Source organism: Hyperoodon ampullatus (genome assembly GCF_949752795.1).
Source record: "Hyperoodon ampullatus genome assembly, chromosome: 5".
NCBI classification, from domain to species: Eukaryota; Metazoa; Chordata; class Mammalia; order Artiodactyla; family Ziphiidae; genus Hyperoodon; species Hyperoodon ampullatus.
In genome coordinates, this window is record NC_136918.1 from 45,088,124 (window position 1) to 45,112,478 (window position 24,355).

General features: G+C 42.0%; 1 protein-coding gene across 2 annotated transcripts in view; it reads left to right on the forward strand.

Annotated features, from left to right (window-relative positions):
- Positions 1 to 24,355, forward strand: part of LIPH (lipase H) — a gene marked incomplete at both ends in the record, with an annotated part of 40,249 nt that overhangs the window by 3,880 nt on the left and 12,014 nt on the right. The window contains 5 exons of one of the 2 annotated variants that reach the window (XM_079704267.1): positions 11,658 to 12,025; positions 13,240 to 13,348; positions 18,294 to 18,395; positions 20,277 to 20,366; positions 23,183 to 23,350. In XM_079704267.1, coding sequence (XP_079560393.1) covers positions 11,658 to 12,025; positions 13,240 to 13,348; positions 18,294 to 18,395; positions 20,277 to 20,366; positions 23,183 to 23,350 — 837 coding nt within the window. The remainder of the gene's footprint in view (positions 1 to 11,657; positions 12,026 to 13,239; positions 13,349 to 18,293; positions 18,396 to 20,276; positions 20,367 to 23,182; positions 23,351 to 24,355) is intronic. The other variant, XM_079704266.1, reaches the window with a different exon arrangement.

Here is a 24,355-nt window from a genome sequence, read left to right on the forward strand (position 1 = left end):
AAGGTGAAATTAGGTGGAATTTCACCACTGTCACTGGGGGTTGGAGGTTAGTAGACTAAACTTCACCAACCATGGGTCTGAGAGAAACTGATAATTTCTTTTTGGTTTTTTTTTTTTTGCGGTACACGGGCCTCTCACCGCCGCAGCCTCTCCCGTCGCGGAGCACAGGCTCCGGACGCGCAGGCCCAGCAGCCATGGCTCACGGGCCTAGCCGCTCCGCAGCATGCGGAATCCTCCCGGACCGGGGCACGAACCCGTGTCCACTGCATCGGCAGGCAGACTCCCAACCACTGCGTCACCAGGGAAGCCCGATAATTTCATTTTTAATAAACTGACTCAGCCATATTGAGAGGTTTTGCTCATTGACTCTCATAGAATCTCAGAACCATCTCTCTTCTCGCCCCACTCACAATTGCTTCATTGGTGGCTTATTTCTATCTACAATTCCATCTTCTCTCTTCACAGACACCTCTTTGGATATGAATGAGGAGTTTCCTCTTTCTGCAGGAGTTTTCCCCCAATCAGAGGTGTGGGAGCTGAAATCAGTTCCTCCAAAGGCAGGTAGAAGCTAAAAAGCCAGAACTGAGCATGACTCTGAGATAGCATGGGCAGCTTTATTTAGCTGCAGGGCAGTGTGTCTTGCGAATACAGAGCCAAAGGATCCCTTGGAAGTTTCATCAGAAAGGAAGCGAGGTTGTCAGCGATCAGTCTGAGGGACTCACACTTTTCTATCCAACTGGGACTCATATAAAATAAGTCAATCTAGGGAAACAAATGTCTCCCTGTTTTCTTGGCTGTAGCCTAAAGAAACATAGCTGGTGGATAAAAGCTAGGGATAATCTTTCCAACCAAGAGGGCATTTTGTCTAACCAACCCAATTTTATGTGGTAAAGGTAAAACAAAATAACAGCTATATTAATCCCTAAGTCTGAGAATAAGAGTGATTTGTTTTGCACAGGAACAGCTACAGTCCCTCCCTCACAGCCAACAGACTGACCAGAGTGGGTGCCGGAGGGGCAGGGGTGCTTTATTTAGCCTGCAGTGGTAGAAAATGAAGGTCTATCAACCTCAGTTTCCAAGGGGAAAGAAAACAAATTGGAAAACTGGGAGCCTGATTTGATTGCGACAGAAAAAGGGAAACTTCTGCCCAGTCACCTCCAAAAGACTTTTCGTCTTTTTTTTTCACTCTTTCCATGAAAGCATGAAATTACAGGAGCCATTTTTAAGAAACAGTTTTATTGAGATATAATACACATACCATACAGTTCACCCACTTAAAGTGTTTTTTAATATATTCACAGATATGTGCAACTGTCACCAGTCAATTTTAGAACACTTTCATGACTCCAAAAAGGAACCCAGTACCCTTTAACTATTGCACCCCATCTCTCCATCTCCCCTCATCCCCCAGCCCTAAGTAGCCCTAATCTACTTTCTGTCTCTATAGATTTCCCTATGCTGGACATTTCATATGAATAGAGTCATATAATATGTGGTCTTTTGTGACTGGCATCTTTCACTTATTGTATTGTTTTCAAGACTCATCCTTATTGTAGCATGTGGAACTATGTTTGTTAACTAACAGGTATTTAATAGCAAAAACACCCTGCTTGATATAAAGGTGAGAAAACACCTATCTGACCAACATTCTAATTACAAGAGTAAAGTATGGTTACTTTCAGGTCTTTTAATTAAAATTTAAGAAAAAGGAAATTTCTTGATATATTAATTTTTTTAGATTAGGGTTGTCTTTGGTTTGTAAGAAAGTCCTGGAAATTTGTTTTCTTAAGTAGATGCAAGAGGCATCCTTTCAAATAAGTTAGTTTGCAGATCTTAGAATTTCCTTTCTAAAAGGAATGCTAGAGTTAGCTAATGGCTAAGGAATGAGGAACCAACACCTCATTTTAATATGAGAAAACTGATGACCCAAATAGGTTGTTTATTTTACCTTGTTAATGACACAGCCAGAAACAAACACAGTTCTTTGACCAGGGAGAAGCACTGTCACCTGTATACTGGCTAATAAAGCTTCCCTTTTCCAAATCCTTGGTTGGATTAAGGAAACTAAAATGATGGAAGGGGGATTTCCCTGGTGGCACAGCGGTTAAGAATCCACCTGCCAATGCAGGGAACATGGGTTCGGGCCCTGGTCCGGGAAGATCCCACATGCCGCAGAGCAGTTAAGCCCATGTGCCACAACTACTGAGCCTGCGCTCTAGAGTCCACGAGCCACAACTGCTGAAGCCCACGCGCCTAGAGCCCGTGCTTCGCAACAAGAGAAGCCACCACAATGAGAAGCTCGTGCACTGCAGCAAAGAGTAACTCCTGCTCTCTGCAACTAGAGAAAGCCCGCACGCAGCAACAAAGACCCAACACAGCGCCCCCCCTCAAAAAAAAAGATGGAAGGAAGGAATTTATTGAGCACTTATTTTATATCAAATCCCACACTGTGATTTACTTATTTTATTTAGTCTTCATAAGAACCCTAAAAGATCGATACTATTAACTTATCGTCAACATCATCATCATCAATTACTAGTTTTTTGGCATCTATTATGCATCATGTAATGCTTTAGATACTTCATAGGCATTTTCTCTCATTCTCACATCAGTCCTGATGGCAGGGCTGGGATTACAGTGAGGCAAGTGAGGCACTCACTAGGTGCAAAATTTAAGGGTGGAAGGGACACCAAAATAGTCATCAAGATCAGTCATATTTATGACTTTTTAATGCAATAAAAATATTTTATTGGGCCTCCCTGGTGGCGCAGTGGTTGAGAGTCCGCCTGCCGATGCAGGGGATGCGGGTTCGTGCCCCGGTCTGGGAGGATCCCGTGTGCCGCGGAGCGGCTGGGCCCGTGAGCCATGGCTGCTGGGCCTGTGCATCCGGAGCCTGTGCTCCGCAGCGGGAGAGGCCACAGCAGTGAGAGGCCCGCGTACCACAAAAAAAAAAAAAAAAAAAAAAAAAAAAAAAAAAAAAAAAATTTATTTTTGTGATATTTTAATGCAACATTTAAGTGATATTTTAATATATAAATAATATTTACTACCATTTAATGTTTAATGCAAACAATAATCTGCATATCATTAATAATGCATATTATAATGCATAGATGATATTTTAATGCAATATTTTTAAAAGATCAAAAATCATTGCAAATATATGATGAACAAAATGTCAAAAATTTTAATAAGATATACTATTGATTGTTTTACATGTCTGTGTTATTGTACAACAGGAGAAATCATCTCCACTTGGCTGGAATTCCTGGGTCCATGACAACTCACTTCGTTGCTAGGCAGTTTATAAGGGTTGACAATGGTGTATGAACAGATTAAATAATGAAGGTCTATTTTTCACTTGTTTCAAAATATGGGAGGATATTTTGATAAATATATATTTATATAAATATGTATATTTATATGGTGTGGTTTTTCTTTTGCCTTGGGCTCAATATGGCTCTGCAAAGCACTGCCTGACAGATTGGCACTATTATGATCATTTTACACATGCAAAACTGAGACCTAGAGAGGTTGGGTAATTAATTACCAGAGGTCACATAGCTAGTAGGCAATGGAATTGAACCACAAACCTAGGTCTGTCTCCAAAACCCAAGCTCTTTCCAAAATTGTGTTGTGTTTTTGTTTAAGACATTAGACCAGGGTTGGCAAACTTCTTCTGTAGAGAGCCGGATAGTAAATATTTTCAGGTTTGTGGACCAGTGGTCACTGTTAAACTACTCATCTTTGCCTTATAGCAGGAAAACAGCTATAGGCAGTACGCTAATGAGCATGGCTGGATTTGGCCTGTGGGCAGTCATGCATTGGATTATAAGAAAATATCTCAGGCACAAATATGTTATATCTGAAGATGCTATAGCCAGATTTCCCTGACATCCTACTTGAATATGTTTCTTTTAATTTAACAGAGGGAAGACAGTAAATGATAATCAGGCCTGCCCTACATAGGGGTCTGAATTCATCACTGGATGGCAGACATCACCCATCCAATTGTAATTTTCCAGTTGTCAACAGGAAACAGCATTTCAGAGGGACTGAATTTCAAAGTAGTCTGAAGAAGAAAGGCAGAGTTTCTCCTGTTTCAAATAAACTCTAGTAGAAGAGGTTAAGGTTTAGAAACCAGTTTAACACGTTCTGTGATTCTTGATTGGGCTGTTAAAACTACCTCTAAGCAAACTTGACTTTGTAACAAAACAACAAAATAACCAACAAGAGGTTTGTTTTCTGAAGGCATACATAGTAGTTAATCATTTTAGTAATACCAACATAAAGTAAAATGTAAAGAACTATATTTATGAGGGTGAAGCAATTTAACAAATTTGCTATTCACATATATCTAGTCCTTGCATGTTCTCCAAATTGCCTGAGAATTTCAGGCCCAAAGACAAGACAAGTTCCTGAGCTTGGTGCTGGGGACGCAATACTAGACTAAAAACAATACAGTGCCTGCCCTCAGAGGAGCTTAAACTAATTTGTAACATGGTCCAAGATAAGATAAGTGTAATGTTTTCTTTTTAAAATGTTATTAATTCTGAGAGGAAAAGGGTTAATAACCTGAGGCAATTTTAAACAAAGAACATTGGAAGTGGAGTGCATGACCCATTGTTGTTTGCATATGATTTTCCAGGCCTGTCACCTACAGATATATTTTTACATAGTTTCAGACATAATGCATGTGCCATTTCATACTTCATTTATTTTATAAACATTACATCATACACTCCTTATAGTATTTATAAGGCTCATTCTGAATGGCTGAATAATGTGTTAACAGGTTGATATTCATTTATTCAGGAAACATTTATTGAAGCCAACTCCAAGCCAGGTCCTGTTCTTGGCACTGGGAACATAAGAATGGATAAATGGACAAATAGATCAGTCATCTTGGAGCTTCTGTGCTAGTGGGGGAAGTTATTTCAGAAAAGGAAAGAATGCTTCAAGTTTGTGGTAGGAAAAAGACAAGTAACATTTAAGGGGAAAAGTTCTCTGGAGTGGAATTCAACACAAGAAGGAAGTAGGAAAGCATATTATTTAAAGCCAGAGCATCATTTAGGCCAAGGAATTCATTTACAGATATGAATAAACTTAGGAACTATATTACCCACTAGCCACTTTTTTTTAATTAAAAAAAAAGAGTCAACTTTAATTATAACTAACCAAACTGCATCCAGGAATATCTCCAAACAATCGAACAAAAGAAAAACGATAAAATTGTCCTATTGAAGAAAGCAAGAGTTTCTACCAGCCCCAGAGCTGGGTTAAGCCAAGAGCAGCTCATTCTGAGGCTGGTTCTGTCCCCCACTCAAGTTTCTCATCCCATGAGCAGAGTTGGGGATGGGTGAAGGACCATCCACTAGCCTGTCTTGAAAAGACAACAAGAGCCAGTCACCCAGGGGTGAATGGAGAAGGCTAGGAAAAGGACTCACTGTGAGCAATAATCTCGTATATTATAGAACTAAAACTACATAGCCAGGGAAATATGGTCCCAGAAGATAATTTTTATATACACTTCATCTTTATTCACAGTAGTTCATGTTCTGTAAAGGCGCTACAAGCACTGAAGTAGCAGTTACTGAACCATTGCTCTTAGAGGGAATATAGGGTTAGGTTCCTGTGAGCCTCTGCTTATGACATTTTAGTTGACCGATCAATACATAATCTTATTTTATGTGTGTTTCTGTTTAAAGATACCTTATTTAATATATATTGTTGGGCTTCCCTGGTGGCGCAGTGGTTGAGAGTCTGCCTGCCAATGCAGGGGCCACGGGTTCGTGCCCCAGTCTGGGAGGATCCCACATGCCGCAGAGCGGCTGGGCCCATGAGCCATGGCCGCTGAGCCTGCGCGTCCGGAGCCTGTGCTCCGCAACGAGAGAGGCCACAACGGTGAGAGGCCCGTGTACCGCAAAAAAAAAAAACACAAAACTATATATATATATATATAGTTTTTGGTTTTTTAATATTTATTTATTTATTTATTCATTTATCTACTTTATTTATTTTGGCTGTTCCGGGTCTTAGTTGCGGCTCACGGGATCTTTGCTGCAGCATGTGGGCCCTTAGTTGTGGCATGCGAACTCTTAGTTGCGGCATGCATGCGGGATCTCGTTCCCTGACCAGGGATCAAACCAGGGCCCCCTGCACTGGGAGTGTGGAGTCCTACCCACTGGACCACCAGGAAAGTCCCAATGTATAGTGTTGATTTGCTAACATTGAACTCATGGCCAGCACTATAACTCATACCTGAACAAAGCTTATCTCACACTCACATTTTCTCTGTAAGTTACATCACAGCCTTCATGAGTTTAGAAATGCCAGCCAGCACTTGAGGACTATGTCTGGGGGATTTTAAACAGTGAAATCACCAAGAAAAAGCACAAGAAGCAAAAAACATGGCAGTAAGAGGCCAGGTAGAGGACATTTGCTATGAGAGCTGACACAAGAAGGCAGAGTGTTGCCGTGTTTGACCTCAGCTGAGAGTGAGGTGTGGGGCAACTCAGATTTTTTGCCACTCAGCACCTAGCCGTGAATAACTGCAAAAGCCCCTCAAGTATTGATTTTGGGGGTTACAAATACATTTGGGCTTTATTTTAGTTCTTAGGTAGAGTGTTTATTGCTGTGCTTTATCACAGATACTCTGCATTCTTCTTTTAACGTATTAAATATTATGTAATCTTTTTATTTATTAAAAGTAAGAAACGTTTGGCCCTCAAGGGCTCCCAGTCTGCTGCTGAGGTCTGAGTGGCAATCACACTCCTCTTCCGTCTGGGTTTCAACCAATTGAGAAATTGACCCAGGGCTAAAAGTATCAGCTTTATTGTTGGCATAGTTGGATTTGAGAAAAGTGGAGGTCAAATCGTTTTCTCCTCCTAATGCAAACCAGAGGTCCCCTGCTGACCTCTCCCCAAGTGGCAGGGTGTACCTGCCACCAGGGAGGAAGAGGAGGGAGAGAAACCACTGAAGGGAAAAGGAGAGAGGGGGCAGCCCTCCTTCCTGGGGAGTGGAGTGGATATCCCTTGGATGAGGCACACCCAAACTACCGGGATGCCGAGCAGGGGTGACAACTTCTTGTTTTGGGGTGTTACAAATAAATTTTAACGAGTAGGTGAATTCACAAGTATGAAATTCACGAACAAAGAGGATTGACTGTATTTTGACAGCGTTTGTGTGAGTGTGTGTGTATGTGTGTGTTCTGAAGAAGAGGTCAAGGAGGATATACAATACAGGAGGCAATACAAGTGCAGTGACTTTCTTATCTTCCTTGGTAGGGAATGAGGAGCTAGAATAGATACAGTAAATAGAATAGAAGCTCTCTGTGATTGATACACTAGGAAATAGAGGCTTAAATTTTATTTTTAAACTAAAAAAGGAATCACCAGATGAACTAAAAGTAATTTTATAACTAATAAAAATCAGGAGGTAGAGGGGAGAAGTATTGAGTGTGCTAATGCCCTCATCATTTATAACAGAGGGTCATTAGATGCTGTCTCGAGTTACTAAAGCAACGACTAGAGCAGAATAAGGAAAGACAACTGTTCTGACAAAGGTCAGCAGCAGGACACATGGCAGAAGTTAAAAATATGCCCTACAACAGTCTGAAATACAGTTTCCAGGTGCCCAAAACTCTTTGCCAGGAGTTCACGTTGGAGGTTAAATAAATCTGAATAAATATTGCTAAGTCTGGAGCAGTTCTGCATGTAGTCTATTTCTGACCTACAGGCTACACATTGACATCCCATGAAATAGAGATTTAAGTGTTTCATATAAAGTTATAAAGGTCAATGCCAGGAAAAATTAAAGCAGGCTATAAACATCCCAGTATGAGAAAGAAAAGATAAACGGAATAAAACAAAGAGAGACAGGGCAATCCGCAGAGCAAAAGCAATGGCCTTTTCCAGAGCACAATGCTGTTATAAAAATAACTAAGACATTTAGAAATACTTGAAGTCACAGTGGTTCTATCAAATGAAAAATAAAAATCCATTTGTTCTGCCCTTCTTGCCTTTCTGTAACTCAATTTTAAGGGCTTCTAGTAAAGACTCAGCAAGCCAAAAAGATTGGTTGAACCATTCCATAGTCATTAAAGTTGGCAGTTTCTGCTGAAAAATAGCTCTGGCCCCAAACTTCAGGATGCATCTCTGAGCCTTCCAAGTACTCAGACACATGGTTTATGACACATTGACATAATATTGCTCAATTGGTTCAAAATGAACAAACCCTAGTAATTAAGCAGTCCCCTTCTTTGGAAAGGGATCTCTATCTTTTCCAGTATGACCTCATTCATAATTAATCTCCACCGCATAAATTTCTTGGGCAGGTAGGTAGCAAGTGAAAGATGACATAATTTCCCCAGGCCACCTGGTGAGTCAGTCACACAACCAGGAACAAAACCCAGTTTTACTGATGGCTAAGACCTAGAGGCTCAGCCCTACCGTGCGACTCTTCCTGTCCAATAAAATGACTAATTGAACAGTCAATTATTTACTCTGGGACTTGCTCTACAAGCACCAGATAAGTTTCAGTCCGTGTTCACCTGGGGCAAGTGATCTACAGGAAGAGAAAAATGAAAGGGGCCAACAGATGGAGAAAATATTTACATAGCTGAATAAGTCCTGGGCATCTAATGCACAGCATGGTGACTATAGTTAACAATATTGTATTGTATATTTGAAATTTGCTAAGGCAGTAGATCTTAAATGTTCTCCTCTCACACACATAGACACACACACGCACACACACAAGTTAACTACGTGAGGTGAATGTGTTAACTAACCTTATTGTTGTAATCATTTCTTAATATATATATTAAATCATCACATTGTACCCCTTAAACTTACACAATTTATTTGTCAATTATATCTCAATAAAGCTGGGGAAAAAAAGACAGTATTTACATTGGGAGCATGCTTTACTGCACGGTCTACTGGATAGTACAGAGTAAAAGGAGGAATGTATGACTTTGGGCCTCAATTTTTAGCCACATCTTTTCTAGGGTGAGGCATTTCAAAGCCTCCTTAATTTCTAACCTTCTATTTGAGCTTCTTTTGCTCATTCTATTTTGGAAGTTCACTCACTCCTAAGTACCAGAGCCTTTGCAAGAAGTTTCAAGTAAAAGTATCCATGAATGGACCCAGGTTGTGAAGGAAAGGTAGGGCCCCCAGGATGAAGGCCACTCTGAGGCTCAGAATAAGGGAGGAGCAATTCCTGGGTGTGCAAGTGCAGATTCACTGAGAATAGGGGCCCAGGGCAAATGGTTCCTAAATTCTTATTGGAAGAAGTCAGAACAGATGTTTCCCAAGGCACTCTTGTCTTTTTTTGGGCCAGTTGCAAGTCAACTGTCTTCCCAGTCTGTTCCCTCTCCTGAAGAATGGTCATGGTTAGGGCCTTGCCCCCTCTCCTGAAAATCCTAAAAGGCCACTTCCAGCTTGGAGCTAGGGATTGTCTGCTGCTCCAGTTCACTTCGTACTTGGCTGTTCTCTCTCAATCAAGCAGGATGTGTGTGGGGGGGGTCACAATAATAGTAATAATAATAAATAATAATAATTATTATAATTTAAAAAATAGTCCTCTCAGTCATCATATTATTGTGTCTGGATACCAATGTCGATCAGAGGTTTACTTTTTTTTTTTTCATTTATTTTTAGCTGCGTTGGGTCTTCGTTGCTGCACGCAGACTTTCTCTAGTTGTGGTGAGCGGAAGCTATTCTTTGTTGCGGTGGGCAGGCTTCTCACTGTGGTGGCTTCTCTTGTTGTGGAGCACGGGCTCTAGGCGTGCGGGCTTCCGTGGCTGCAGCGCGGGCTCTAGAGCGCAGGTTCAGTAGTTGTGGCTCGCGGGCTTAGCTGCCCTGCGGCATGTGGGATCTTCCTGGGCCAGGGCTCGAACCCGTGTCCCTTGCATTGGCAGGCAGATTCTTAACCACTGCACCACCAAGGAAGCCTTAGTCTCCTTTAATGTAGAATATTTCCACTCTTTCTTAGTCATTTATGACATTGACTTTTTTTTTTAAGAATACAGGTTCTTTTTTAAAAAAATAGAATATTCCTCATTTTATGTTTGTCTGATTTTTCCTCATGGTTAGATTCCAGCTATGCATTCCCTACTAGAACACTTCACAGGTGAAGCTGTGTCCTTCCCAGTGCATTACAGCTATAGGCAGATGATATCCATCTGCTCCTCATTGGTGATGTCAAGTTTGATAACCTTGTCAAGGTATTGTTCACTTTCTCGATCTTACAGTTACTATTTCTTCCCTAATCTCTAATGAGCAATCTGTGGGAGACACTTTATTTTTTTTTTTAATATTTATTTATTTATTTATTTTGGTCGTGCTGGGTCTTAGTTGCAGCACGTGGGATCTTTAGTTGTGGTGTGCGGACTTCCTAATTGCGGTATGCGTGTGGGATCTGGTTCCCCGACAAGGGATCGAACCTGGGTCCCCTGCATTGGGAGCACAGAGTCTTACCCACTGGACCACCAGGGAAGTCCCTGTGGGAGACACTTTAAAACCGTACAAATATCATGCTCCTCCTCAAGATCCACATCCCCACCCCAACCTCAGTTTAGCATCCATTGATGATTCTTGCCTAACCAATCTTTGTTATGATGGCTGCAAAATGATGAATTTCAACTCCAGCATGCATTCCACATTTATCAGTTTGCATTCAGCATTATATTGTAAGAGTCCTCCTCTCTTCTCCATTTAGGTATTGTTTCTTTGTTTATTTATGTATTTAGTTGTTATGGAATCATGGATTCCTGGCTTTCAAAGGCCTCTCATTCATTACTCTCCTTAATTATTTTGTCCTCAAGCTATCCCAGATCTGGCCAGCAGAAGCCCCTTCAAGCTGGTTCCTGTGTCCCTATAACATGTTTTTAAACACTCTCTTTCTGCCATAAAACATTCTCTTACTTTCAGCTCATCTTAAGCTGTTCCCATTACATCCCCAGCCTTTCCATTCTTAGAGCCTGGTCAGCAGGACATATGCTTAAAGGTGGCGCTTGAGCCAAGAAGGAGAGAGAGAGCCCAAGAAAGGTCACCATGGTTAACAGTTTCAGATGCTTCTGAAAGGTGCAGGGCAAGGCACATCATGTTCTCTACCACCGTCCCAGGTGGGTGCTATAGACAAGGAAAGAGATGCTTGGACCCCACAGATTCTGTTATTGAGTCCTCTACCATGTGCTGGGCACTGTGAGGGATACAGAAGATTACAAGACACCATTTCAGGGAGACTGGTCTAGTGGGATAGACACATACGTACAGAAATACCCATAATACATCCCTGAAAATGTCTTCATTGTGCTGTCAGTGTGGCACATAGAGGGGTTTGGGGAGTTCTGGGTTGAAGGACAGACAGTAATTATGGCTGGGAGAGTCAGAGAAGGCTTTGTTGAGGTGGCTTTTGGGTTAGACCTTGAAAGAGGGTAGGATTTGGAAAAATGGTTTTATTAGTGAAAAAGAAGTTACTACTTATGAACTCCGAATCAGGTCTGACTTTACAACTTCATTCAACTAGATCCAGCCTCTTGCTAGGTGCCGTGAGGCACATAGAAAGAACTCCAAAGAGTGTAGGACAGCACTTTTGCTTGATGCCCAACTAAGGAAAGAACTGTCACAATGCCATCTAATTTTTATTTTCAGACACAGATGAAACATGTCCTTCATTTACCAAACTGAGCTTTCGCAGTGCAGTGGTTGGAACGGGACTAAATGTGAAGTTGATGCTCTACACAAGGAGAAACCCGACCTGCGCACAAGCCATCAACTCCACAGTTTTGGGGAACTTGAACGTGAACAAGAAAACCATCTTCACTGTCCATGGATTCAGGCCGACAGGCTCTCCTCCAGTTTGGACGGAGGACTTAGTAGAGGGTTTGCTCTCTGTAGATGACGTGAACGTGGTTGTTGTTGATTGGAATCAAGGAGCTACAACTGTAATATACAACCATGCCTCTAGAAAGACCAGAAAAGTGGCAATAGTCTTGAAGGAATTTATCGACCAAATGCTGGTAAGGGAAAATTCTCTTAGATGATTCAGGGCCAAATTGAAACTGGCTCAATATCTGGATATTTAAAGCCAAGAGATAACTACAGTGACCAGAAGGACTATTTTTGCAATGTTTTGCAAATCTGAATAAGCCCCAGGGAAGGTGAAGGGAAGGGCCCGAGGCAACGCCCATGCGTATGGTTGTGCTGGTTGTGCACTGCACAGGGCACCCATCTAAGAGAGCACCATTGTCATTGTAGACATTGTAGATTTATATGTCTATCATGATAATTTTCTAGTGAATGACAGCAAAGTGTCCTGAGGAAGGGGCAGCTTTTTCTAACTCACATAAAGGTGTCTAATGGGTATGAGAGGTTCTGTCTAGGGGTTTCCTGGCTTCAATGCCTAGAGTTTCCTCAACTTCTATAGCTCTTCCTTTTCTTAGAAATGCCAAAAGTTTAATGACCAGATTATCCAAAACCAAAACTGATACACATGGTCTGATGAATGATTTGTGTGTATGATTTATGTTTTCAGAAGACTTACAAAGATGAAATAAATCTTAAATTAAATTAAATTAAATCTATCTCATGAACTGTCCTTTTTATGAAAAAAAATGTGACTTGACATCAGGACTACTTCAGAGAGTCACACCTGGTGGCCACTGTGACCAGGGGTGACATAAATTTTACATGAGCTTCCTACTTAAGCCACAGACTTCGGGAAAGTGAATATTCAAATGACTCATGACTGGCTGGCCCAGGACTATGGTCAGTGTGCCCTGCCCCTTTCTTTCCTTCCTTCCCTCTCCATGGTGACTTCATTAACTGAGCCAGCATGGACATAAAGGAGTTCATCAAAATGTTTGGTTGCCCTTCTCAGTTGGGAAGGTTTTAAGGATGTCTCAGCTTGGTTTCTAGCAGAAGCATGAATGGAGACACCACGGCATAAAGGTGAAGGCATAAGTGTGGAGTTGGACAGACCGGTTTGAATTCTGCCCTGCGCCCTCCCTGCCTGACCTTGGGCAGATGACTTCAACCCTGGGCTTAGTCTCCTCATCAGTATAATCAAAGGAATAGCATTTAGTTTGTCAGGGTGTTGTGACATTTCAATAAGATAATAGATATAAGGTGCCTAGAAATGTTTCTCCAAAGTCAACAGTTAGGAAATTTCTCCAGATGTTATCAACTCCTTGGCCCCTCACAATTCATAACGATGGACCTCTTGAAATTGCAGGCAGAAGGAGCTTCTCTGGATGACATTTACATGATTGGAGTAAGTCTAGGAGCCCACGTAGCTGGGTTTGTTGGAAAGATGTACAATGGCCAGCTGGGAAGAATTACAGGTAAGGCTTCCTGTGCATGGGCACAGGGTAACAAGACTGCTCAGGGTGTTCCCTGGGGGAGCATGATGCAGGCAATCCTAGTCCTTGGGTTCAAAGCCAGCTCTTCCAATTACTTAACCTCTCTGAGCAAATGTCCTCTTGTGCAAAGGGAAGACCATAGTAGTAATTGACCTTAGCAATATTAAATTTATTATTTAATAAAATAGGTGCAAAGCACTTTGTAAATTGTATATGCCATAGAAAAGATTGGTGGTGACTTTATTTCTCTTATGGCTAGAAAAACAGCTACATCCCATGGGGATTTTGCCCCAAGCAGATGGCCTTCTTCCTTTCATTTAATCCAAGATAGTTTGAACTATATACTTAATATATCCCCAGGCATAGCTGGAGCCTCATGATAGGAAAATGAAATGGGAGTTACGTTGTCTGGAGCTTACTCTGTGAATATTGGCTTTCAGGCCAAAGCTGAATAAAAACCCTCAGAAACAACAGCAGGTGAAACTCCAAACAAAGATTCCCTTGCTGGGTTCATTTGCCTAGTGTTCTGTAACTTTCCATAGCTACAGATGAAGGTCTGAGGGAGGCTTTCTCTTTCAGAGACTCAAGGCTTCCATACCTTTCCCAGAATCGATCCTTACATTGAGATAGCCATTCCAAATCTAGGAAATCTGGAAGGTAGATGTGAACAGAGGGAGGGAGAGGAGAGGTAAATGATTCAAACCAACTACATTTGGGAGGTAACCTTTTAGAGCCACGGGTCTGAACGTGCTACTTAATTTGACATGTGGCCCTGGGCATGTCCCCACCACCACTCCCTGCCCTAAATCTCTCTGTCCCTCTCACATACACACACACACACCCACATTGGCCGGTGTCTCTTCTAACTCTGGTACTTGAGGTCACATTCTTTTTCCTGGCTATTTTTTTTTCTCACTTTCACCCCAAAGGCCAAGGTTGCCCTTATCTTATTTATTTGCTTTCCTAGGGAAGCAAAGCTCTTTTTCAATCTTTTAAAATTATTACTATAATGTTTTAGAAAGCAGTATGCCTTTACTTTTTAAGAATTCATTTTCCCTTATGGCTACAAAGGACAGATGGCTCAAGTGTGCTTGTTTTCCTTGTCTATTGGGAGCTTCTCCTCTGGGAGCTGGGACTTTTCCCAGTGGTGTGTTTAGAAGCTGATCAGCTCTCAAAAAAAAAAAAAAAAGAAAAAAAAGATTTATAGCATTTGCTGATTTCCATGATGTAAATACTCCCACTGTGGCTGATTTCAAGCTACTGACCTGACATCACTGACCACACAGTTTGGGAAGAGATAAGCAAACTCTGCTCTCCAGTGCTGGTGCTGGGGGGCTCTAGCCCACCACTGCCTTATTCTATCTACCCCCTAACTTTGCTCCTCAGCCGCCCAGTGAACCTGTTCCCACAACTACTTTGGATGGGAAGGCAGTGTAACCTGGCCTCTGACCATGGAAATTCCCTGAGCCAACCTCCCTTCCACCCTGGGCCCACGTGGCCCTGCTCTGTGACCTGGACTCAGCCAACGGTCTGCAGCTCAATTTTCTGTCTCCTCTGACGGACCCATGTTCTCCCAACTCCTCATCCTCTCTGAGCCGCAAAGTCAATCTCACCTGTTACTGAGAGCTGTTTCAGGGGAAAAGCATTTCCCTTCTCCACTCACCTTCCACTGCCCTGCCAGAGTGGGATCACTGGATTGAGGGGCGGGAATTTGGCCTGTTACCCAAGGCCATAATTCACTCCCAACTCCCAAGAATTCACTGATTCTGCTTGTTAATTATCTAGACCAGAATGGCTGCTTCATCTCTTCCATTTCCCTTGTTTTCTTCTGCTCTTGCTTCTCCTTTTGCTCTCCAGGCACATCTCCTGGTATTACTTTTCATTAATTTCTTCAACAGAAGATGGCAGAAATGAATGGGTTTAAAAACATTTCAAGTACCTACATCACTTGATAATACATTAAATTTGATTCTTGCAGAAATCACCTTGGGGTGCTGGATACAATGCTGACTTGCTGAATTGGAATCTCTGGGCTTGGTGTCCAGGAGTCTGTACTTCCTTTATTTATTTATTTTTTTTGGCCACGTTGCGAGGCATGTGGGATCTTAGTTCCCCAACCAGGGATGAAACCCATGCCCCCTGCAGTGGAAGCGTGGAGTCCTAACCACTGGACCACCAGGGAATTCCCGGCGGTCTGTACTTTTAACCAGAAGATGCAGGTGGTCTGAACACCATACTTTAAGAAATGACCACAAAGCTGTGTTGTCCAATATAGGAGCCACAAGCCACAGGTGCCACTGAGCACCTGAAATGTTGTTAATGCAAATCGAGATGTGTTGTAAATGCAAAACACGCACTGGAATTTGAAGACTACGTACAAAAGAAGGGTATTAAAAAATTTCAAATTTTTTATATTGACTACATGTTGAAATAATTTTCTGCTACACTGGGTTAAATAAAATGTATTATTAAAGTCAACTTTCCTTGTTTTTTTTATTTTTTTAAAGTGGTTGCTAGAAAATTTTAAATTATATATGTGGCTCACATTATGTTTCTATTGGACAGCACTGCCTTGGAGAGTTAGTTCATGGTGACCTTGGGGATGGGAGTAAGAGGCCCCTGAAAACGCATGCAAAATGTGTGACATCTGTCCTGGGGAGAGGTCCAGAGCTTTTAGCAAATTCTCAAACTGGTTAATCTTGTAATCAAAGCCAGGGATCACTAGCTAGACACTTTTCTGGCGATCACAGAGCAACAAGAAAGAGCTCCATTTTGTCATTTTTGTTTCTATTCTATAATAATTTCAATATTCTGGATTCAGATCCCAGAGTGCTTTGGTAAGTCTTCTGAAGTAGCAATTAATTCTACCTCTATTTTGCAGATAAGGAAACTGAGGTTCGGAGAAGTAAAGTAACCTGCTTAAGATCACACAGCTGGTTAATGCTAGGTTTGGGGTTCCATGTCACATCCATCTGACTCCAGTGGTCTCTGCTCACACAGAATATGCAGCTTTTTTTAGGGCAGTTTGTGATTTTTGGCTGACGGTGTAAGCTGATCATTTGCTATGACTTATCTCTAAGGAGATCATATGTCCACGTTTACTGTGAGAGTCCTCATTTGTGTCTTCTGTCCTGGCATAATTATTATTATTATTATTTTTTTTTTCAAAGTGGCGAGAAAAATTTATTTTTGTTATGATGGATAGCTATTATTTTAAAGAAGATATTTTTTCAGCATAATAAAGCCACAGAATTTAAGTCTTTGGTAGGAAAACAAGAGCCATTACTTTTTACATTTACTATTTCAGTGAGAGCAGGTAATGGTAGGTAGGGCAAATAAAGTCATGGTAATTGGATGAGAAGTGTGCCAGCATAAACAGATGGCCACATCTGATCATTGCTTATTGCTGCTGGACCTCTGGAGGTCTTCTCTGGCATAATTATTAATAGCAGCCTTATCACTTTCAAAATTGCCCTGGTTTGGATTTTATATGGTAAGCCAATATATCTGCTGTGGATCTGGAGGTTGCTATAAACTGAGGCTCTCACTGTTCATTTTCTCAGACTGGAAATGGTGCTGTTTCATGTGAGGAGGGGGAGGCTTCCCCAGCAAGGTCTTTCCAAGGTTATGAGTTTCTAATTCTGTGCAGAGAATATCCTGTGGACTTGGGTACCTGGGTGTTGATCCACCTCCTCCTCACATCAGTTTCAGTTGGGAGCAGACAGAAGAGGAAGAAAAGCTGGGGGGTGGGGGGGTGGGGGGGGAACAGAGGGAGATAAAATAAGGGGTCAGATAAAGACATGCCTCAAGGAAGCAAGGGTGTTGGCCAGGGAGAAATGGAGAGATTGGGGTTAGAACCAGGACTGCTGAGGCAAAGATGCTGTCTCTTGGATTTTATACCATGGCGGGTGGGGGGCGGGATAGGGGATGTCATTTAAAATGACCTTCATAGATTAAAAACTTGGAGACATCCCTTGAAACCTTTTTCACTCCAGGTAAGTTTCTAGTTAGCAAGGTCTTTGGGATCCTCTGGTGTTTTGTTTTTAGTTTGTGGTTACATCATCATAGGAGCTGCTCTCTTGTTTTTGCAGATGTTTCATAATAATGGTGAGGAATGTCCAGCTAACATTGACCAAGAGCAAGAAATCAGTTCAGGCGTTTATGGGGTGGGTTAATTCTGCAGGAACTGGCACCCACTTAATTTCCCTCTTCCATACCTAGTCTAATACCTGGCCAGACCAGTGAGTCTCACACTTTCCCACTCAGTTTGCCAAACCCAGTTCAATGAAACCAAAAGCTCAACAGAGAGAGGTGGTTGCATTGTGAGGCTGTGGTTGCATTGTGAGGCTGTGGCCCTGGCTAAGACACTTGACCTCCCTGAACCTCAGTTCATTCATCTGTAAAATGGGAATGACAATAGCTACCTTTCCTCCTTTGTGATGCGGACCAGGTGAGCTGGTAAATGTGAATAAAAATGGAAACAATAAAGGAGTTTTTTTTAATAACAAGAAAGAAAAGTTGAGTGAAGTTTCTAGATTATTTAAAATGAGATAAAGATAAGTACAGTGTCTGCTTTTTATATGCACCCTTAGATGCTTTTTTCCTGAGGAACCAGTTTATCCCCCATCCCTGGTCCCCATATGTCTGTGCACTCCCTGCTGTGGAGCCCTGCACAAGGTATAGTACACCTCCAGATGGAGTCTGGATGAGTTCTCAGGGGGTGCTGTGAGGGTAACTACCTTTAGTGTGGGAAAAGGCTATACAGGGCTGTGGAAAGGAGCCTGACACAGCAGGATGGGAATGTGAGTGCTTGCCCACCCGAGGATGCCCCGCAGCCTGTGAGCCATCTTCGTGGGGAGGGATCCAAAGCCCGGCTGCAGGTGACTCATGGCATGGGGCTGCCAAGCCGACTCTGTTTTCCTTCCAGGTCTGGACCCTGCAGGCCCTTTATTCAATGGGAGACCTCCAGAGGACAGATTAGATCCCGGTGATGCACAGTTCGTTGACGTCATCCATTCTGACATTGATGGTAACATTCCTTGTGGGTCAGTGACCACCCACACTCTCACCCCCAGACTCCCAAAGAGTCTCCCCCTAGGGGGATTGTCATGCAGGGATGGATCAGGTTCCTCTAGATTCCCTCTTTTCCTACCGGGCAAGTTTCCAAATCCACAAGAATACTGAAGGGAAGCTGCTTTAATGCAGGCACCCAGGATCTCCTGATGGAGCAGAGGTGCCTTTCCCATTGTCTCCTGTTATTTTTAAAGTGATCATCTTGACCAGTCAAGGACAGGCTTATTTGCACACCATGTGGACAAATGTTTCCATAAGTACAACTGGGTTTGGATGCATGATTCCCTGCTTTTGTTGGTTCTTTGTCATTATTTCCTTAAGCTGAAAGATATGTTTAAGTGTTGTGTCTCTCCACACAGAGCATTTCTGAACCACCTATAGGTCTCTAGCTCTCTGTGGATCTTCCTGGCTATTTCTATCTTTCATGGTGCTGATTTCATTTCTGGGATTGGGTACATGGCTTGGGGGTTGGGCTGATGTTACAGATGGGTCTTTATATCCAGATGTCTGGGAGAAGAGCTGGAGTAGGAACTTGGGGGAGGGCTGAGGGGACAGACCATAGTGGACATTTAATAGTACATCTCCTTTGTGATACAACCACCTGAAACACCCTTGACTGCCTATTGTGGGCACTCTGGTGTGGTATTCAGCAATTGTTTGCCTTAGAAGAAGTGTCTCTGTGAAGTAGCTGTGTTCTTACTATGCAGTTTGCAAAGTATTACCTTACTTAGGTGCAGTACCTCAATGCTATATTAATGCTTGACGGCATAGAGTAATTTATTTTTTGTTCTTGGAGAGGGCAAATTTTGAAGGAAAAATATAAGCTTTGCAGTCAAGGCAGAGGTGGACTCAAATCCCAGGTTTGGTTCTTTCTGGTGGTATCATGTTTGGTCCATAAGTCCTCCAAGCCCCAGAATCTTCATCTGTAACTTACTTCATCTGAAGTTACCAATGGCTACTTTTCAGACATTGTGAAAATTAGAAGAAATCTGTGTAAAACCCCTAGTGTCACACCCACAGACACATGTAGTTTCCTGAACATATAATAGCTATTATCATGATTGCAATGATACACTATATATGTGTGTGTGTATATATATATATATATATATATATATATATATATATATATACACACATACGTACATATGTATAATCTTTTTTTTTTTGGCCACACTACACAGCATGTGGGATTTTAGTTCCCTGACCAGGGATTGAACCAATGCCCCCTGCAGTGGAAGCGCGGAGCCTTAACCACTGGACCACCAGGGAAGTCCTTGTATAATCTTTTAATCAAGCATTTTACTGATTAATTTGGAGTTACAAGGTTAAGGAGAATAAGCAATTATTAAATCTATAATTTTCTAGGTCCCCATTTTCTAGAAGAGTTTCCAATCTTTTAACCATCCTAGATCCCCAAATTTTAAAGGTTTCTCCTACTAAGTAAAGGTTCATTTTTTCCTGTTTCTTATTCATTAAAGACTTACACAAATGTAATTAGAGGCTCAGGAAGCACTTAGCAATGAGTGTTCCAGCCAAATACAAACATGAAACATATCATTTTATCAGCCATGCAGTGAATGAGTGACCAAACTCTCTTAAATTTTCAGAAATATGGGAAATAAATTCTGTTACCAGCTTCATAGTCTCCTACTTGGAAATCACTGCTTTCTAACTATCTGGCTAACTTTGGACAAAATATTTAAATAGGTTTAACGACAACAACAGCAGCAAAGACAAGAATGAGACAATCTCTGCCTATATCCTAAACAGGCAAATGAGCTATAAGATGGGAAAAGTTCAAAGCAGTATAAAAGCATAGTATATTGTCTTTTAGCACTGGGCTACAGAGAACCATTAGGAAACATAGACTTCTACCCAAATGGAGGATTGGATCAACCTGGTTGCCCCCAAACAATATTTGGAGGTAAGTGCAGATACTTTATATTTTGTAAAATAGTGGTTTAAAAAAGGCGTATTTTAAAAATCTGATATTTTATGTGAAATCGTTTTTAATCAAAAACAAATTTCCTGAGAAGATAGAGGTGGTATAAATATAAATTATAAATTAAACATTATTACTCAAATATACTACTTAAAAAATTACCATATGATTAAAAGCGATTTTGAATTATTTCTCTCTCTTGAAAAGGTGTGTCTTTCACCTAGAAATTACACATTTGGAAATCTCTCCTAGAGAAATAATGGAAAATGTAGACAAAAATCAGAGTGAAGATATTCAACATGGCTTTGTTTATAATAGTTAAGTTTTTAGAAATAATCTAAATGTCCAACGTAGGAAAATTATTAAATAGTATGGTGCATCCTACACAAAGGAATGTAATTCTCAAAAACCATATTGTCAGATTAATGAAAATGCTTACAATATGATGTTAAGTGAAAAATACACAAATTATACAGTATAATCCCAATTTGTTTTTTAAATGTATATTTGTACATGTGTAAGTGTAGAAAAAACACTAAACATAAGTGCTCCAAATAATTATTAGTGGTGATCTCTGGATGTTGGATTTCTAGGTAATTTTTGCATTATAATTTGCTATTCTTTTTTATTTTCTAAATGAGCATGTATTAGTTTTATAACGAGAAAAAACTCACAAAACAAAAATGGGTAGTTGGAGGGCAACATTAAAGTGTGGTGGGGGACAGAATTAAAAAAACCCACCCTGGGCTTCCCTGGTGGCGCAGTGGTTAAGAATCCGCCTGCCAATGCAGGGGACACGGGTTCGAGCCCTGGTCCGGGAAGATCCCACATGCTGCAGAGCAACTAAGCCCGTGAGCCACAACTACTGAGCCTGTGTGTCACAACTGCTTAGGTCCGTGCACCTAGAGCCCGCGCTCCGCAACAAGAGAAGCCACTGCAGTGACAAGCCTGCACACCGCAACAAACAGTAGCCCCCGCTCGCCGCAACTAGAGAAAGCCCGTGTGCAGCAACAAAAACCCAACGCAGCCAAAAATTTAAAAAAACCCAAAAAACAACCCCTCCACCAAGTGCTCTGAATCTGTATTTCACCATTGTTAGAGAAAATTAAACTATCATGGAAATAATTCTAGAAAAAGATGATCTTGTTACAAAATGGTAGCTGTATATGGCTCCATGGGAATGATGTAGTGTTTGAAAATGATCCAGATGAAATGGCATAAGTAGGGCCAATCATATTGTACCATAAATGGTGTGTATTCAAATCCCGTCCTGTGTGCTGTAATGTAACTACATCCATGAGCAGCCAAAGATAATGTGCTTTGCTTACAAAGGACATCCTCTGTAGCATTATTAACTTCATTGTTTCTGCAAGTGGAAGTTCCAGGAACAATAATTAAATGTCGTCTTGTCAGATTTTACTCCAGTCCAGCTTGGCCCCATGCTTCTCCTCTGTCACCCAGTTTATTTCTTTATGTCCTCCACTGATCTCTTCTATGGGCATATGTGGACTCCGGAGAAAGAAGAAACATCGATCTGACTCCAGCTCCCAGTGCCTCTCCAAACTACTAGCTCACAATCACAACTCTTCTTTCCATGGGGTTCACTGTCTGCTATTGAGATCCTTACCTCCTTCGATTACCCATCTTTGGGACCCAGTTCCTGTTTCTGAATGACTTCATTGTCTGACCCATCAACCTTCTGATGAACCTCTCTGATGTTTTGTACTGTAGTCCTTCGTCAGCTCCAACTCTTCTGATGGCCACCTCTGTGCCTCATCAGCCTCCTCTCTCACCATCACATCACATGGTACCCACCAAGAATTAACTTGAGGCTTGTGTCTCACCTCTTCTTGCCCACTTACAGCTTCCAGTGCCACCTCCTATTGTTCAGCTCCTCTCACGTCACCCTTCACCTTTGGAGCAGAAATGGAGCCCCTGCCACTTGTCTGCTCTCATGAATGCCCTGTGCACCCCCAGGCCCTTAGGTCTCTGCCATGTCAGCCCCCATCTTTGCTTGGGCACATTCTGGAGAAGTCATGGAGTCTTGTTGATCAAGTACAAGGTCCAGGCAAACTTGTTAACTTCTCCATGGCCCCCAATAATGCCAGAAAAGCCTTATACGCATCTCTTGCGGACACCCTATGGTCACTCCTCGTGTTTCTATTCCAAATACCGCCCCAGCTATAAACCCTCACCTCTTAGAGGTGAGCTAGATTTGACTTTTGTACCTAGATCAAGGTCCCACCTGAAGGAGCCATTTTATCTATCCTAACCTTAGATCACAAAGTTGGTCTTTACATTCATTTCCCCATCTGACCCAAGGTGGAAGCATCCCCCATCCTTTTTCACAACTATCTCCTCTACTTGCCCTCATTGGGGATCTTCCTCTACAAATTGCTCCCCAATGCCATCTTTCTCTCATGTATTTACTGGTTTAAATGTGCTTGCCTTCTGCTGAAAACCTCCGGGGGATCTCTGACTACCACTGACATTTCCTCTTCCTTTCACTGACAAAGGAAGGACAAAGTCAAGTCCTTTAACCTCTCTGAGTCTCAATGTCCTGCTAGGTAAAATGGGGGTAATCATGCCTATCTTCTTGTCTCCCACCATTTGTCAGCATGAATCCTGATCTATTGGTTTTATAAGGATTAAATGGAATCAAGTACTTTGAAGCTGTTAGCACAGTGCCTGGTATGTAGGAGACATGATAAATTATGTGTATAAACAATATGCAAGGCACTATTTATTACTAAATGCTACAACTGCTCTACTCTTTGATCATTCCTTTTACAACCCAGGAATGCAGTATTTTAAGTGTGACCACCAGAGGTCCGTGAATCTGTACCTTTCTTCGCTGAGAGAGAACTGCACCATCACCGCGTATCCCTGTGACTCCTACCGGGATTATAGGAACGGCAAGTGTGTCAACTGTGGCATATCACAGATGGAGTCCTGCCCCCTTCTGGGTAAGTCCAGCAAGCAGTTTCCCACTCTGATTAACAAAGAGCTAATTTCTGGTAGAATCCTAGCACCATTTTACCATCTAAAAATGGGCCTGAAAATCCTGTGCTTTTAAAAAACTTACTTAGTTTTTTCTAGCCAATTTGTTCTGTGAAGTACTCTGGGGTCTCCTAATAATAAAGAATGTTAGAAAGGCAATCTATATGGGATTTCATCCAGAAGGTAGTGCCACCTCCCTGGACACTTTATTCTAGCAAGAAAAAGAAGGTTCCAGAAGAGTTTCCAAGCTCACCCAGGCACAGTCACCTTATGTAGTCTGCTCCTGTGGGGACAGGAGCACCCTCTCCAGGCACACAACCTCTCTGCTGGCGGTGGGGTGGGGGGGGTTGGCAAAGCAACCCCTCTAACAAATTGTGTCTGTAAATGCCCTCATGCCACACTCTGGTGCTGTGTGCATGGACACATACCGGGGTGGGCTGGGGTAACAGACACCGTGGAGACTGCTTGGATATTTGCTAAGGGTTAGTGGAAATATTCCGGGTGGTGGAGACTTTGCAACTGGATGGTCATGAGAATTCTCTAATTGTACCCAAAGGAAAGACTCAAGTTAACATCAGGGCATGCTATAGACAAGGGGTTCTCAGACTTGACTGTGCATTTGAATCATCTATGGAGCTTTTAAAAAATACTGATGCCTGGGTTCCACTCCAGATCAGTTAAGTCAGAATGTGGAGGCCACTCCCTAGTAGTGGGAACAGAGGAGAGAGAGAGGCCCCAGGGATGGCCCACAGCCTCATTCCTGTAGGCACGTCACGAAGGAGGACGTTTCCCTGCCTGTTGACAGAGTAACACAGCAATTTCAAGTTCTCTGCACTTCAGGGGCCCAATCACAGTTCTTCAAGAAAGCACATCGCTTTCCAAAAGTGATGCTGTTCTAGGTATAAACCTGAATCTGTTTAAAATAATCTAGAAAATGAATTGTTGGAAAATATCAGTGCTATTTTTAGTCT